The 17,295-nt window shown below is 42.9% G+C and overlaps 1 protein-coding gene across 5 annotated transcripts in view; it reads left to right on the forward strand.

Moving 5' to 3' along the window:
* sulf2a (sulfatase 2a) overlaps window positions 1–17,295 on the forward strand; it is a 37,972-nt gene that overhangs the window by 14,192 nt on the left and 6,485 nt on the right. For all 5 annotated transcript variants that reach the window (XM_031279019.2, XM_031279001.2, XM_036002300.1 and 2 more), the window contains 8 exons: window positions 11,179–11,422; window positions 12,168–12,407; window positions 12,525–12,676; window positions 14,095–14,264; window positions 15,834–15,984; window positions 16,372–16,547; window positions 16,762–16,890; window positions 17,177–17,233. In XM_031279019.2, the coding sequence (XP_031134879.1) occupies window positions 11,239–11,422; window positions 12,168–12,407; window positions 12,525–12,676; window positions 14,095–14,264; window positions 15,834–15,984; window positions 16,372–16,547; window positions 16,762–16,890; window positions 17,177–17,233 (1,259 nt within the window). In that variant the 5' untranslated portion in view covers window positions 11,179–11,238. The remainder of the gene's footprint in view (window positions 1–11,178; window positions 11,423–12,167; window positions 12,408–12,524; window positions 12,677–14,094; window positions 14,265–15,833; window positions 15,985–16,371; window positions 16,548–16,761; window positions 16,891–17,176; window positions 17,234–17,295) is intronic.

Raw genomic sequence — 17,295 nt, forward strand, 5'->3', positions numbered from 1 at the left:
CTGAACTCTCTAGGTGTTGTTACAGATTCAAAATATCTTTTCTGGGTTTTGGCATATATCCCAAGATTCCTGCTGGGAAAACCACAAGCACTGAATAGCGCTTTGTGATGAGTAGAGCAAACGGGGGGAATATAAGTGGCTATACATAGAAAGCCTCTGTAATTCAGATTATTGTGTGGAGGTCTCCCCTCTGTACTCCAGTCTTAACCCCCTGTGTGGTTTTGATAGGGGAGGGAGGGATCAGTGTGTGCGTCTCTAAACCCCCAGTAATCCGCCGACAAAGGGGCCAGGAGAAAGCCAGCTAGCGAGGGGTAGGGAGGTTAGGACAGAGAATGGGCGGAGTGAAGAAGTAAAGAAGTGGTTGTCGCCTCTCCAACCCCCAAGGGTATGCTTAACACCAGAGAAGATGGTCCTCACTGCGCCCACAGACCCCCACCACCACAGGGTAAAACATCCCTCTGCTGTGTAGGGCCTCTTTGAGTAGTCAAGAGCCATTGTTTATCAGTCGAGTAAAAGAATCCCGAGTCTGTAGAAGTGATCACTTCTTCAGCAGCTGAACTGTAACTTCCAGCCAGCATATTGAATAATCTGGGCTGTAATTTATTCTGCGGGCTGGGGGCAGTTGTTTACTGAAAGTTTAAACCGATATTGTCTGTAATCATCATTAAGTCAGGGCCATTAGGAGCAGTCCCCACTGCAGGTGCTAATTTGATGATGGGAGATAAATGGCATGTAATTAAAACACAACAAATGACAACTTAAAATCTAGGAGTCCTGTGGAACATGATCCAATTCTACCAATTTGTGTGCAGCTTACAAACTAGAGGGTTAATTTTATTGCCCTGAGCAGATAAATATCACTGTGTGCAGCCCAATACGTTCCTCTCATCAAGCTTTTTTTGTTTTATGCAGTTCTTAGCAGATCATATTTGCTAAGATATATATATATTAGGGCTGTCAAACGATTACATTTTTTAATCGCGATTAAATCGCTGAATTTCTAAAGTTAATCGCGATTAATCGCATATTTTATCACATGATTAAAATTCTATTATTTTGCATTTCAGAACAGTTTTTAAGTACATATTAACAATCGAAAGCAATTTTTACCAGTGTATCTTGATTGAGAATCAATTGAATGCAAAGAAAGTTACTTTATGAACTTGATTTTAAGATTTGTAATTATTTATTTACTGTAAACAAAAGAAAAATGTGTGAATCTGTCATTATTGCACAATTCCTCCAAGTACCTAACTAAAAAACTAAAAATCCCTATCCTTACTAGAGTCAATATAGTGTTTAGTAACTCCTAAATAATGTTGATTACTCACTGACGTGTATATATATATATATATATATATATATATATATATATACTGTACTCCAGTCTTTAACCCCCTGTGTGGTTCTGATATATATATATATATATATATATATGTTTAATTTCTCATTAGTGCTGCAGTTACGCAATGTCATGCAGAAGTCACTTGGCTGCACTGAGGTCTCAGTGAGGAGTTAGGTCTGTGGAACAATTGGCCCCGGCTGATTTGTCGTAATCCATTTAGCTGAGATGTGACACTCTGTAGGGGGGCTTTGCCTCTGGTCAATAAGTGCCAATAAGAAACAGCCATCACTCAGCGGGCTGCCCTGTCCACCAGCTTGCTCACTTGTTTCAGCTGTCAACCTCTGTCTCAAAGGAGCTGGCAATTGTGCCGCTCTCTCGGACGCACCACAAATGGGTTTCCCATACAAACCTCAATAGGACAGGAAAGGCAAGGACACTCGCAGAATGCAAAGCAGGCGCATTTCCCTCTGACATCAGAATAAACCCATCTGAAGTGAAAACAGCTACGTATTTACAAAACACCATTGACAGTTGCTCATTCTCTCAGTCTTAAACCCCTGGAGGTGGGGCTGTGGGGGTTGAACCCAAGTCAGGGACAATCGGGGCTCTGTTTGTGTTTTCTCTAACACCTCCGTTTTCTCTTTGGGCTCTGTTGGAGCGTACTGCAAGGATGCAGAGGAGGAGGGGTAAATGCCGTGACCCTGCTGTGGACCCTGACTGAAGCCCCCCAAAAAAACCTGCAGACCACCACGCTAGCCCTACATGCCAACTGGTTGCTGCTGGAAACAGAGACCAAAAGCAAAGTGGACGTGTGTAGATGAAGGAGAAAACGGGCACTTTAAAAGATAGAGACCGAAATCAGTCACCTAACCATGCTCACTGCAGCAGGTTTTGACATTGTTATTTGTGGTGTGGCTGCATCCCAAGCTCATTATGAAGAATATCTTCACTGTGTTAGTTTGTTAAACCTGAAGGAGACAAAACGGCAGGCAGTAGCTATGTGATGTCCCACTAGTGCTGCCGGGGCCAAACAATTTCAGAGCAATACAGCAATACTATGCTGTTCATTTCCTCCAGATTCAGAGATAATTAGCCTGCTGTTCTCTCCTTTTATGTCCCCTTGTTGGAAAGAGAAGTTTGAAGTCTGATACGCAGAGTGTGGGTGTGTTTGTGTTTCTGTCTGTCGCTCTGCCTGTGTGTGTGTGTGTGTGTGTGTGTGTGTGTGTGTGTGTGTGTGTATGTGTGTGTGTGTGTGTGTGTGTGTGTGTGTGTGTGTGTGTGGGGTACATTTATAGTCAACAGAACAGACCCAGGGAGTCTGTCAGAGCTCTTTGTTCCAATGCGAGAACACATCATGACTGGGCCTTTTGTCTGAACTGACACCATCATACAGTCTATTTCTTTTCCTACCTCTCTCTCTCTCCCTCTTTCTCTCTCTCTCTCTCTCTCTCTCTCGCTCTCTCTCTCTCTCCCTCTCCCTCTCTCTCTCTGTCTGCCTATGTCTCTCGCTCTCTTCCTCACCCTCTTATTTTTTCCACCTAACTATTCACCCGACATCCCATCACTCGCACCATTCAAGAGATAATGGGTCCTGTGGATTATAGAGTTGCAGAGATAGAGATGATTTTTCTTCCCTGTGCCTGGGCCTGGACCAAGCTAACTGTGGCCCCATTTCCACCTGGTATAATCATATCTGAGTAATCCAGTCACAAGTAGACAGCTCTAAGTACAGATGTAAATGCACCCAGGACGCATTGACGATGCATTGAGATACAATTACTCAGACCACATTCGAGGTGGTCTGGGCCACATGTGGCCACATTCTTATAGCAGTGTGTACGGGAATGTGTGGGCCACATTATGGACCGCGTACTCAACTGTGAGCACAACTATGCAAGTATTTCCCATGTCACAGAAACCACTGAGAGTGAATCGTGCATTATGGATGTTATTATCATACTGTCGGTGATGTGTCACTGTTTTTGTTCCAATGCTGCCTGCTCTTATATCCCAGGCTGTCTGGAGCTCTGTGCAGCGCAGTTGCCTGGAAAAGGTATACAATAACCTTATTTTAAGTTTCATAAAACCCCCTCAGAAATTAGGAATATGAAGGATATTACTACAGACATAACTGTTCTTACGTTGCAACTTCTTCTTTTGCTATTTAGTAGTCTTGCATTGCCAGACCTATCTCCACAGCACTGTGTCAGCGCTGGAGTAAGTCAAAATAAAAATGCATCTAAGATAAGTTGATGTATGTGTGTGTGTGTGTGTGTGTGTGTGTGTGTGTGTGTGTGTGTGTGTGTGTGTGTGTGTGTGTGTGTGTGTGGGCTTGTTTAACTATATTCGTGGGGTCCAAAAACCAGGAGTCCAGTATACTTGTGGGGTCCCGACAGCTTTGTGGGGCCAAAATGCTGGACCCCACAAGTTTAAAGGGCTGTTTGAGGGTTAAGACTTGGTTTTAGGATTAGGGATAGAATTAGGTTATGGTTAGGGTGAGGGTAAGGGTTAAGGTTAGGCATTTAGTTGTGATGGTTAGTTGTGATGGTTAAGGTTAGGGTAAGGGGCTAGGGAATGCATTATGTCAATGACGGGTCCCCAACAAGATAGTGCCACAAACCTGTGTGTGTGTGTGTGTGTGTGTGTGTGTGTGTGTGAACATTTGAGAGCTTTCCAGCCAGAACACATCACTGCTCACCCTTTTTCTCAGAGCAACAGACTCACTGCAGGATTAATGATGTGTTAAGTACTCAAATTACACTCATTCATATTTCACTGTATGGGCAGCACATTCCACATGGAATTAAAGGTTAGGGAAGAATAGAATGTATAAGAAAAGAAACACACAAATGTAGAGGCAAACAGTTTAACAGTAACTGCAGAAAGAAATATTTCACACTCGAGTCTCCTCATCGCACCACAAATCTCATTTTCTCACTCTTAAGTCTAACCACTGCTCTTTGTGTCAGCGTATTCAAACAGAAAATTGCTGTGCAGGTTCTGACTGTAATCTTAAAGTGTCTGCAGAGTACCTAGCTTATCGGAACCTCAGGGAAATCTAAATTAAATCTTCCCGGTGAATGGGATCAGCCCTCTGCATTACCTCTTGTCATTCTCAACTATTAAAGTTAGTTATTAGGAACTACATTTGTCAAAGGAATGTCAAGGCTATATGTTAAGCCAAAGAGCAGTTGGAGAGTTATTGAATATGATTTCAGGGTTATCAGCCAGGGACTGAATATTTTGAAGCAACAGTGATGACCATTAAACAAACACTATAAGATGTTAGTTTAGAGATCATTGGTAGACTCTTGTCTCTTTACTACACCTCAGCATTTACATAGACTGTCTATTCATCGACTTACTTACACCTCACTTTGCGCCGGCTTTGTAATGCCTACTTAATCTGTACTTTATGTAGCCTATTGTATTCTGTATTCCTGTATTGTATTGAATGTGAAACTGTATGTTGTCTTGCACGCTTGTGCTTTTCTTGGCCAGGTCGCCGTTGCAAATGAGAACGTGTTGTCACCAGCCTACCTGGTTAAATAAAGATTAAATAAAAAAAATTAAAAAAATAGAATGCTTAAAGCCCCTGTCTTTAGGAGACTGTCCTTGCCAGAGGAAAGACAGCATTTGTTGGTAGTTGGAACATCTCAAAAGTACCCATTTTACATTTCGTACCAAAGTTGGAGGGTTCTTACAGCACAGAGGAAAATAAAGGGGTAGGTGTTGAGATAAATGATAGGCACACAAAGCCTTTGTAACCAGAAAGCAGGGTTTGTTTTTGTCATGAAATTCATTACGAAACTCTTACCAACAGTTCACATTTACCAATTACCTTCTAGCCATGATGGCCATAGTTTGGTTTAGAAAGGGGTTGCTTGTAGTGATGAACCTACAGAGAATTATCACCTGTATCTGCAGCTCCCCTTGGCTTTACATAACTTTGTCGCAAATTTCACTCTTATTGCGTTGTTTCCGAACGCAGCAGGCATCTGTTTTCAGCGAAAAAGCTTTAAAAACCCACTGTACACTAGCTGCTTAGCACCACACAACTTACAGACACAGTTAGTGACTAGCTTTTAAACATAGTGGTGCATTTAGCAGTTAAACAGACAGATATTTTCGTCAGGAGTTGGAAGAGACCAAAAACAGAGATAAAAAGAAAGTGAAAATTGGACTTAATTCATCTGATGATATGTCAAAGTTGTGTTCACAACTTGCTGACCAAAACAAATCTGTTATTGCTTTTTTAACCATACCTCAACTACAGTTTAGGGTCAAATGAACAGGAAGTGCCAAAGAACATAAGATTGACGAGCCTGATTAAAAATAATGATTTTGCAGCTGTGTTTTTCCCAGATTCTGGTGGCGGAGCAGAGATTTGCAAGCAGATAATGATAGATGAAGGATGGCAACAAACCATGGGTTCTTATTATCATGAAAAAAGCATTCCATACTGTATTGAGAATTGCAAACCCCTCCTTTCACCGAGACACATACTCGTAGGCACACACACACATACACACGCGCACACACACACACACACACACACACACACACACATACACACACACACACACACACACACACACACACACACACTTCTCTGAGAGAAAGTTACTCTCACATAGATGCATGCCGTTGCAGAATTTGCATCTGAATGCAAACTTTTGTTGGTAAATTCAAGGGTCCTTGGAGATTTTGCACATTCTGTTCAGAGCTAGGCAGGCCAATGGGAACAAAGTCACACATTAGCAAAGCCCTGCCAGCCTCAATTATGACCAAAGGGATTGGCTTGATAGTGTTGGAGCGGGCCACATTCAGAACTGGATGTGTCGATTTAAACTTTCCTGGCCACTTTCTTTATGTTTTCCTGCACTAGAATACAGTGGATGGCAAATTCCTGCATCAAGAACAACGTGGAATAGATTTGGAGGTTCTCTGCTACCTTATTCTGTTTTATTTCATATGGAAGCCTTGGTCTGTGAATCTAGTTTTTGAATCTGTTTGGGAAGAATCCATCTGCAATGGAAATGCTCAGGCTTTGTTCTCTCCAGACTGTATGCCTAGAGGTTCTTCTCCTTTCTCAAATTTTCTCCATCTTTTTCTCTCCATCTCTCTCAGAACATTCGTGATAGAGAATCCAGGAGTCTGGCTTCAAGCTTGTGGGCTTTCTCCTCCATATTTTATATGCGTTATGAGACACAGCTGATTAAATTGCAAGTGTTTGCCATGACTCGCCCTCCTTCAATATGTAATAAATGTTTTTTTCCTCGGTTTTCTCATATTCTGTCTGTGTTTCTTGCCTTCTCAGGGGGCTGCAGATTGGTTGAATCAGACTTTATGCCTGTTTCAAAGCCCAATGTGTTTTATTTATAGGGAAAAGGACCTTAACGCCTTTGCAAAGTCTTTGGAAGATTTATCAAGCACTCTCTCAGCTTCCTCACTGCCTCACTTGAACTGTGATACTTAAAAGTAGATGCATGTTGTTGGGCAGTGTAACATATCTGTCTGTTGATGTGGTGTGTGTTTTCATCCCTCCAGTCTTGCAACCGTCTTACCATCATGCCCATGCTGTGACATGACCAGCTCTGTTGTCACTGCATTTATAATTCAGTCTTATCAATAAAAGATGGAAAGCATTAAGTTTTTATCTGGGGATGCAGTGCTGCTGTCTCTTAGAGCCTCTTTACAAGCGAATGACTGAAGAGCAAAACTTTACTTCCCTGTTCTGACTACCAGGCATCACTTGGCATTAGTATAACCTTAGGTGATCCTTGTTCTTCAAACATGCTTTTAGAAGCTTATTCCGTCTGTGATCTCATATTCTGCTAGCTTACTCCTCAGCCCTTCCTCTCGAAGCCCCCAGCCTTTAATGACTTTTGCTGAGAGTTATATTTACTCATGTTGTCTTGTGCTTCTTTCTAAATGGCAACAATTCCTCTTACAATCAGTGTTGTCAGGCTGAATTAGCAATGTCGTTGAGTTGCTAACTAGTGGAAATAAAAGAGCTGATTTGGGCAGAGTTCTGTCCAGAAAACAAGCTCTAAATCATCCCAGTTTACAGAAGCAACATGTCTTGCCTTTGCATTATGAATGTGTACAACCATCACATTGGTCATGTTGTTGGAGATAATGGCTTCTGTCTGTTTAGACGTTATGGTTTCCTCTTTTTTCTTTGCGGTTTCATGTAGCATCTGCCACCCGGAGAGATAAACAATACGGGTAGATAAAAGAGAGAGGGAGAAAGCAAACTGGAAAGAAAGGACTGTATGTGTCAGTTGGAGCTGATAAAAGCCTGAAAATCCAATTAGTCCTTAGTATCAGGGGGGAAGAAGAGGCCTCATGGGACTAATGTCAGAAAATATCCACCACCGTGGCATGTCAATAACACAACATTTACCTACTCAGCTATTGATAGATCAGCGTGTAAAATTGAGCTGAATGTTTTCTTGTAAATCAGGACTATATTTGGTACACTTTCCTGACGGGTTTTGCCCACATCAGCTTTTTGAACGGATAAACAACTATCAAAGGGAAGTACTGTACCTTTTACACCACAAACCACTCTAAAAGTGGCGCCAATGGCAGAGGACTGTTAATTTGAGCATACTGAATCCATTCTTAATTCCCTGTAGATGCCCTGGAATCCATTTTGGTGGCAGGGTATTCACTGCTGGTTGCAGACAGAGCTAGTTAAATGTGTCGTTCTTTCACCAGGTTTTTTTTTTCTTGTGGATTTCCTCATCGCTTGTGTCTTGTTTTCATCCCGTGCCAGAAATGAAAGAGGGCTGTAGGCAGGGAGCGAACACGAGAAAGGAGCAAGGACAATTTCAAACGGCACAGAGCACTGGGTCAGAGCTCATGTGTTCCTCTGGGGAAGAACCACATGTCCTGGGAGTAGGAAACCAGAGCAAACACAGCTGCTGTTGCAAAGACTTATTTGCATGTGTGTGCACACGCACGTATTCACATGCACGTCATGTGTATTTGCTTAAGTGTGTGCGTTTTGTGAAAAGCAAGACCATGGAGGAGGATGGAGGACATGTGTGGGTGTTTGGGAAGACCTTAAAGGCAGGGTTGGTAACTATTTCCAACAACACTTTTTATATATTGTTTGAAATGGTCTTTACACCCCAACAGCAATAAATAACATATGCGCTCTGAAAAAGTAGCGAAAAAGGTCCGTCATCTGTAGCTGCTGTAATCCTGTAAAAACGGCCACCAATCAGCGGTCTGCTTGGAAAGAACCAATAAAATGCCTCCTTGCCCCGCTGCGCGTACTCTACCCCTCCCGTGTACGAGCCTGAGCTCAATACGCGTCGTCGCCACATTGCAAAGAGCAGTCATGTTTGTTTTAAACATTCGGCATGATAATTTTAGGTGTTTGCTTACCGATGAATGAGACATGAGACAAAATTGCGGTCCTTTCTCTGCTCTGAAGCAGCGACTCGCTGTGCACATCTGTCTGTGGGTCAGAGCCCCGAGAGCAGGGGGAGGGGTTAGACGGCGCCCCGAGAAGATGCTACTTTCAAATCTCGCTAGCTTTTCAACATTACCAACCCTGCCTTTAGTGAGCGCAATCTGGAAGACAACATAGATCAGAGAGGAACAGGGAGCTTTGTCTTAGACAGAGGAGTGGTTTTTTCTGTAATCATCTCTTCTCTTAAATGTTTAATATATTTAAGATGTTTTATTCTTTTAAGAGCTTCATCCTGTCTTTTTAAGTGCGTCAATTGTGTATGTGTGCATCCAGGCACGGTTGCATGTGTGCATCTGTTTATTTGTGCCTGCTTATCACCATGTCAGACTGTATTCCAGTCAGGTTGTTGTTAAGGAGTTGCAGTCCCTACAGACATAGGCGGCCGTTGTGTTGTTGTTATTGTCTTCATCTTCTGGCCACACACTCCTTGTGGACTCACAAACGCATACACACACATGCCTAAAGCCCCACCTTTTTTACTGACAGTGGAGCATCTCAGTGGGCGCATGGATGCTGCTGTAAACTGTGTTTATGATTTTGGTCACTGAGGTGTATTTCTTGCTGCTTTAATTATTGCCTCATTTCCACTGCATGTTTCTGCTCGACTCGATTCCACTCGACTCACTCAGGTGCTTTTCTCCATTTTGTTTTCCACTGCAGATAGTACCCCGTCAATGTAGGCGGACGTCTTAGCCGATCGTCATAGCGATGCCAAGTAAAACTGCTGTGACATCGTCTTCGACGCAACACAGCTCACGTTACTCGCTCCGCCGAGCTCTCGCTGGGATCAGTTGGCAGCCGAACAGAGGAAAGTCTGCAATTCGCCCATTGATCACAGTGTGGTTTTGCGGGCTGGCATTTTTTCAATCCAGGCCAAGTGAATAAAAAAATTGCTGGTATTATATTGACGGTGGCTTGGCTATTTAAAAATGGCGGGTTTGTGCAGGATGTCCCTAGTGACAATTCTCTCTGACCAATTAGTGTTATAATGAATGAATGCTCAATGAAAGATACGTGGAATAGAATAATGTCTTTTTATTTAGCCTATTTTTATTCAAAAGCAAATGTGATAAAAACAATTTTACAACCTAATGTTTAATAGTCAGTGTTTTAAGACAGGTTCTTGCTTTATCTGCTAAGATGTATTATGTAGTGAACATGGTTGAACCGTATGAATCTAAAGTAGTAAAGTAACAACCCTCTTCTCCATTGCTTTGTTTGTCAGGTACTACTGCTACATGTTTGCAAGGGACTATAACTAACAGTTGCCATGATAATCTCAGAGGGGATGTACTTTTAATGGAGAAGAGTTATTAGAGAACTAATAGGATTGTTGTGTAGTTTTGGTGAATTGCATGTAAAGATTAATTATGAAAAAGCTCTATTTAACACGTTCTTGACTCTAATTGTTATGTTAAACTTACAAAGGAGAGCAGAATTTGCAATTTTCTGCACGTCTAGAGGCAGTTTACTTTTATTGACCTTGGTGATATTGCCATGTTAATATTAACTGCTTACCTTTTGACAGATACTTTCATATTTTTTCTGTTCCACACTGTTTGCTCCCTAGGTAAAATTTAAAGTCAGTGTTTTCGGGCGCCTTGGTAGCTCACCTGGTAGACTAACGCCCATATACAGAGATTCAGTCCTCGTCACAGCAGCCGCGAGTTCGGTTCTGACCTGCGGCCCTTTGCGCCATGTCATTCCACATTTCTCTTCCCTTTCATGTCTATGCTGTCCTGTTGAGTAAAGGCCTAAAATGTCAAACAAATTCTTAAATAATTAAAAAAAAAGTCAGTGTTTTTCGAATCTTTAGAACTGAAGTCCTGCTCTCTCTTCACATTGTCACTCTGCTCATTGACCCCTGTCTTCATTTTCCTCCCCTCATCTGCTTCTCTTCTGTCTCTCTCCTTCACCTCTACCCCCCCTCCCCCTACCTCCTCCCACCCCACCTCCCCACATCCCTCATATCCACTCTAACCCTCTCAGGGGGAGGTGAGTTCTGAGCTGGCCCTGGGCCCAGGCCCATTAGCCCCAGCCATGTGCTCATCACCAGAGATCATTACACACAGCCAATGACACCACTCTAATGCATCATTAATGATTGATTAACGAGCTGAGCTCAGCCCAAACGGGTGCATTTGTACGGAAGAGCACCCTGTAATGGCTGTGCAAGGCTTGCATCTGCTATTCTTCTGTGTGTGTGTGTGTGTGTGTGTGTGTGTGTGTGTGTGTGTGTGTGTGTGTGTGTGTGTGTGTGTGTGTGTGTGTGTGTGTGTGTGTGTGTGTGTGTGTGTGTGTGTGTTTTATTCTTATCAGTCTCGCTCTGTGTCTTGTCGCTCAGGTTGAGTGAGGGTCCTGTGTTTGAAACGAAGGACTGAGGAGGTGACTACAGGGTAGCGTGATGGCAGGGCGGGGGCTCTCCGCCCCTCTCCTTCTTCTTTTCCTCCTTCTTGTCCTGGGGGAAATCCTTCCTGTGGACCTGTCTGGATATCGCCTCAGGACTCGCCTGCAGAGGGACCGCCACTTCCGCAACATCCGACCCAACATCATCCTGATCCTCACTGATGATCAGGACATAGAACTGGGTAAGACATTTCTTCATTAATCCTTATATACTGTATGTGAGTGTTTACTGTGTGTTTGTGCATCTGTCTCTCTCTGTTTGCTTTATGTCTATGTCCCATGGGTATGGGTATTCTCTCCATGTGTATCCAACAGCATCAGCAAGTGAAAGTCAGCCTAATGCTGCCTCTTGGCACCACAACAACTGGCCCACTCAAAGTCATGTGCTCCCTTTGCCAACTCCTCCAATGCTGGCATGAAATGAGGGCAGCCTATGGCTTCCATTGTCTGGGTTCCAAACCCTGGCCATCTCCCTTCCCGCTTAAGTCCTTTAGCGGCGTATTGGACTGGAGTGGCTGCATAATGGCCTCTGTGACATCTTTTGTCCTCCTGTGATCGCTAGTGAGAAGACTCCCATTGAAAAGAAGGAATTTATGGTCAAGCATCTGTTTTCCCAAACAATCACCATCAGCCTGAAAAGCTTTTAGTACACAGGAATCCAAATGGGTTACACTTTACCAAAAAGATTTATTCCCTCATTTACTTTCTCCCCTTCTTTTTCTCTTACCCTGTCCATAATGGTTTTTGCTCTTTCCCCCTTGTGCACTCTATTTATATTTTTCACTCTGTTTTCTTCGACCTCTCTCTTTTTTCTTCTCCAATCGTTTTATATCCCCCTGCGTCCCTTACATTTCACTCCTCTGCCTTTGAATCTGCTTTCACCCTCCTAACCCTTCCTACAACCCCCCCACCCCTGTTTTCTCCCAGGCTCAATGCAGGCCATGAACAAAACTCGGCACATCATGGAGAAAGGTGGCACGCATTTCTCCAACGCTTTCTCCACCACGCCTATGTGCTGCCCGTCCCGCTCCTCCATCCTGACGGGGAAATATGTGCACAACCACCACACCTACACCAACAATGAAAACTGCTCCTCACCCTCGTGGCAGACCCACCACGAGCCACACACCTTTGCTGTATATCTCAACAACTCTGGCTACAGGACAGGTGAGTCAGCCTCAAGTCTGAACCATGACTGTCAAAAGTAGATTCAAACAGGTACGTTCACAGATGCATCAAGCTGGTGGACCACACTTAACATACTGCTCGCCTGTTCCCTCTCAGCCTTTTTTGGAAAGTATCTGAATGAGTACAACGGTTCCTATGTGCCCCCTGGCTGGAAGGAATGGGTAGCACTGGTAAAGAACTCTCGCTTCTACAACTACACCCTCTGCAGGAACGGAGTACGAGAGAAACACAGCGGTGACTACTCAAAGGTATTTATTCAGTCCACCTGAGATATATCACACTTACCTACTTACACTCCCCTCTGGCAGGAGGCTGAGGTCCATCAGGACCAAAACCTCACGTCACAAGGACAGTTTTTTCCCCTCCGCCACTAGCCTTATTAACAAGGCCCGGAAACCACCCTGACTCTCTCCACTTTTCTGAAACATACAGTATTTCAGAAAGCCCCTTTAGTGACAAATGAGTGAGAGAGTTGCTTCGAGTGGCCACAACCGAGTTCAGCAAGACCTGAAAAGGATTGTGGATAACAAAGACTGTCAGGTTTCCCACTGAGTCAATCTAAGTGAGAAAAAAAAAACTATGAAAACTGCTATGTATTATGACTGTCATTAGATCTGGAAGACACTATTGCTGTTGTAGTGTGGACGTGCATGTGTTGTGTGGCTTTTTGCTATGGTGCGGGTTTTTTTGTGGCTCTTTATACCTAACTGGTTGGCCACCCCTGCTGTAGGCCGACCGAACGTAACGAAAAAGTGGTTCAAGACAGTTAATTAATGTAGAAGGAGGCTTGGTTTTATTAAAACAAGTTAATAGGCAACACAAAGTCAGTTTTAATGCAGCATTTATTCAAAGAGAAACTGAAACCTTAACTGTACATTTACTATTACTAGACAGATTTACTGTTTATTTCTTCTCTGCTCCAGTCACCAACAGCTGTCTGCTCTGAGCGCATCCACCGTCCTTTAACACCATGTTTTCATCCAAACATTTGTATGTGAATGATCTAATTAGAAACGCTGGATGGAATCGACAACTCCAGCATACCTTTCCCCAGAGCTGTCAAACACACTGCTGCATCCTTAAATCAAAAGGGCCGTTATCGGCACCTCTCTGTCATCATCTTGCTTCAGAAAGCAACAAATATAGTCTCATATGAGCTGAAACAGAAGAACCTGTCAAACAGCAGTAGGATCTGTACAGCCAAGCTCTCTTTTTTCCCATGTTTTTTCCTGACATTGGAACCTTGTGCTCAGGTTGACAACCTAATTACCCAGCTGATGGAACCGCATCTAATTCACTTTTTATTTTTGCCACATTTTTTTTTTTTAATTCCCTTAATCGTGGAATCCAACAATTATGCAAAATGACGATTGACGAGGGCGATTATGTAATAACTGTGACACCTTCACAGAATGATTGCCTGCATGAAAGTAACATTTAAACAAAGTTTTTTTAGATTGCTTTGAGATATAATTATCTATACATTTTAAGCAGTTAACATTAAATAAACATATGTTATGAATCTGTAAATGTATCTTTTTTTGACACACACCAGGTCTATTAATGGGCACTGGCCCAGCATAGTGCTGATGGTTTTGACATTTGCTCTTTCACTCCCTCTGTCACTCACTGAGTACCTGATGGACAATGTCTGCTCGCTCCACAGGACTACCTGACAGACATCATTACCAACGACAGCATTAACTACTTCCGTATGTCTAAGAGGATGTACCCTCACCGTCCTGTCATGATGGTCCTGAGCCATGTTGCTCCGCACGGTCCAGAGGACTCCGCTCCGCAGTACAGCACTGCCTTCCCCAACGCATCACAGCACATGTAAGAAAATAAGTGCGCTATGCTAAAACCAGCTATATGATCAACTAAGCGGTGAGCTCCAGATTGTTATGGGATACTCATCTAGTTCGAACTGGACTGGCTTTGCTCATTTAATATGCAGTGATTTGGTTTATGTTGGACAAAGCAGACAAACACAAGGGTATTTTTTTTTTACATTTTCATGCATCCACAGCTATTTCCTTGCATATGAGTCATCCACACGTTCACGCTCCCTTTCATTTGACCCAGAATGACACAAATTCCATAATCCCAGCTCGATCGTATCTTCCTCAGCCTGCAGTATGCTCTTGGCAGCTCTAGCCCTCTCCACACAGAGAGAGTTTATTTGGCTCATATTAGTGTTACCACTGTAATGAGCCCTGCTAATTTGTACCATTTTGTCAGCCATGATCAAAGAGAGGCATGAATGATGTATGTTTAATGCATAGGAAATTATTTCGGCACAAACACACACACACACACACACACGCACAAACACACACACACACAAACACACACACACACACACACACACTAACACACATAGACGCACCAGAACATTTCAGCCTTTGTCTTCCTGACCCTCCATGCTCCTGACTGGCTGTCTAGTGCTGCTGGCTAATGCCAGGCCTGATATTGGCTTCAAGAGACAGATCCAAGCCCAGTAATGAGACTGCAGTTTCTGCCCCTTCTCTCCAACCCCCTCACACCCTTCTCCTGCTTCATCTAATCCCTCCAGTATCATTAACCTGTGCCATGCAGGCTTTACACACAGACCATTCTGGAAATTCAGCCCTAGTGTCTTTGTACTGACTTTTAATTGCTCTTTCTCCATAAATTTGCTCTCCCTCGGGTGATGTTTTCTGAAGGCACTTCTGTGGCTATTTTTCTTACTCCATCCCCCTCTGCCCTTATCAACCAAATAAAGAGAGAGAGGCAGTAAAAGTCCTGCACCACTCTGGTGATAAACCTTCTCACGTCGGCTCCTTGCAGACACATCTTTACGCTACATTAGATTTGCCACTGTGGACCATGCTGTGAGACATTAGCATTTCTTAAAAGTCCAATCGATCCGCTTTAAACATTAAATACATTTTCTTCAAGGATCCCATTAGCTATTTAGCAGTGTTTATTCTCAAATAATTAAAGTTCCATATAGCTCGGAGTTAATTATTGATCAAACTGTGCTCACTGTGTTCAGGCCAATCGATTGCAGTGCAGTTTATGTAACCTCCAGTTTAGCATTGCATAAACAGTTTTCTTGATACTTTAGAAAGAAAGTATAGGAGACATAAGCAGACACAGGCAGAGAACATTACTGTGAATGCACAATGTAACTGTACACACACTGGTACATTTTCTATAATCCAATTTATAGCTATATCACGTGGAGAGATGGAAAAAAACAAACTGAATGCAAATCTATGGGGAGTTCCAGTGACATATACTGGAATGAGTGCTGTGCTTTGTTATTTTCTCTTTTTATGATGTAAAAGAAGCAACAAAAATGAAATGTGAGTTTTGTTTATGTGGTTTAGCTTGATGCTTTCTACCATCTACCTCTTTCAGAACTCCCAGCTACAACTATGCCCCTAACCTAGACAAACACTGGATTCTACGCTACACAGGAGCTATGAAGCCCGTCCACATGCAGTTCACCAACATGCTGCAGCGCAGGAGGATGCAAACCCTGCTGTCTGTGGATGACAGTATGGAGAAGGTAGGCGGGACATGCAGGCAGATAGACATATGCTTAAACACAGGAACACACACACGCACACACACACACACACACACACACACACACACACACACACACACACACACACACACACACACACACACACACACACACACACACACACACACACACACACACACACACACACACACTTAAACACAGACACACACATTTCATCTGACAGTCTCAAGTCCTGAGAGATCTGTGCTTGTTCTGACTGGGACTGTATAATGTATTCACTGACACACTTGGTAAATTGTTCAATCCCTTTTCCTTAAAACTGGCACGGGAGACTTGAGCTATCAAACATGAAGTATAACTTTTTACACTGTGTGAGTGTGTAATGAATTATATCCTCCCGCCTAGTTGTACAACATGTTGGCGGAGACGGGGGAATTGGACAACACCTACCTCATTTACACCTCGGACCATGGCTACCATATCGGTCAGTTTGGTCTGGTCAAGGGCAAATCAATGCCTTATGAGTTTGATATCCGTGTTCCATTCTACGTACGAGGACCTAATGTGGAGCAAGGTGTCATGTAAGTGACACAGACTGTTACTTTTCACTTATTCATTCAATATTCTGATGTCTAGAATAGATACTGTCCTCCAGTATTATATGTGTGAGATTTATGATATTTATTTCCCTTGCGGGATTACATGTAAGAAAGTATAAATTATTATTATTAATATTATTATTTGTTTCTACCAAATTCCAATGAAAAATATCACCTCACCTTTGCTTCCCTACAGTAATCCTCATATAGTGTTAAACGTTGACTTGGCACCGACTCTGCTGGACATGGCTGGTGTTGATATCCCTGCAGAAATGGATGGCAAGTCTATCCTCAAGCTGCTGGACACAGACAGGCCAGTCAATAGGTGAACACACACAACAATTATTTTACTCAGTGTCCCGGCATTTAAAAGACAATACAGTAATGGCATTTATCGTGTTGCAGATTAGATGGCTATTTGCCAAAAAGCAGTTTGCCTGGACTTTGTAAAGTTTTACTATTTGATTTCAATTTTACAATCCAAATATAAACGTGTAACACCATTTTCCTTTCAGTGCTACACAAGGCTGGCATTTGAAAATGGAGCACATGCTGGTTCAGTGTAAATATCACAGTGTGGTCTGACAGGATTTTTTTTACTTATTTTCCAGGTTCCAGTTGAACAGGAAGAGTAAAACATGGAGAGATTCTTTCCTTGTGGAGAGAGGGTATGTTTTATTGATTGACCTTTTGCAGGACATGTTCTCAGTCCAGGCATTGTCTTCTGTCT

Source organism: Sander lucioperca, chromosome 6 (genome assembly GCF_008315115.2).
Source record: "Sander lucioperca isolate FBNREF2018 chromosome 6, SLUC_FBN_1.2, whole genome shotgun sequence".
In the NCBI taxonomy this organism is placed as follows: Eukaryota; Metazoa; Chordata; class Actinopteri; order Perciformes; family Percidae; genus Sander; species Sander lucioperca.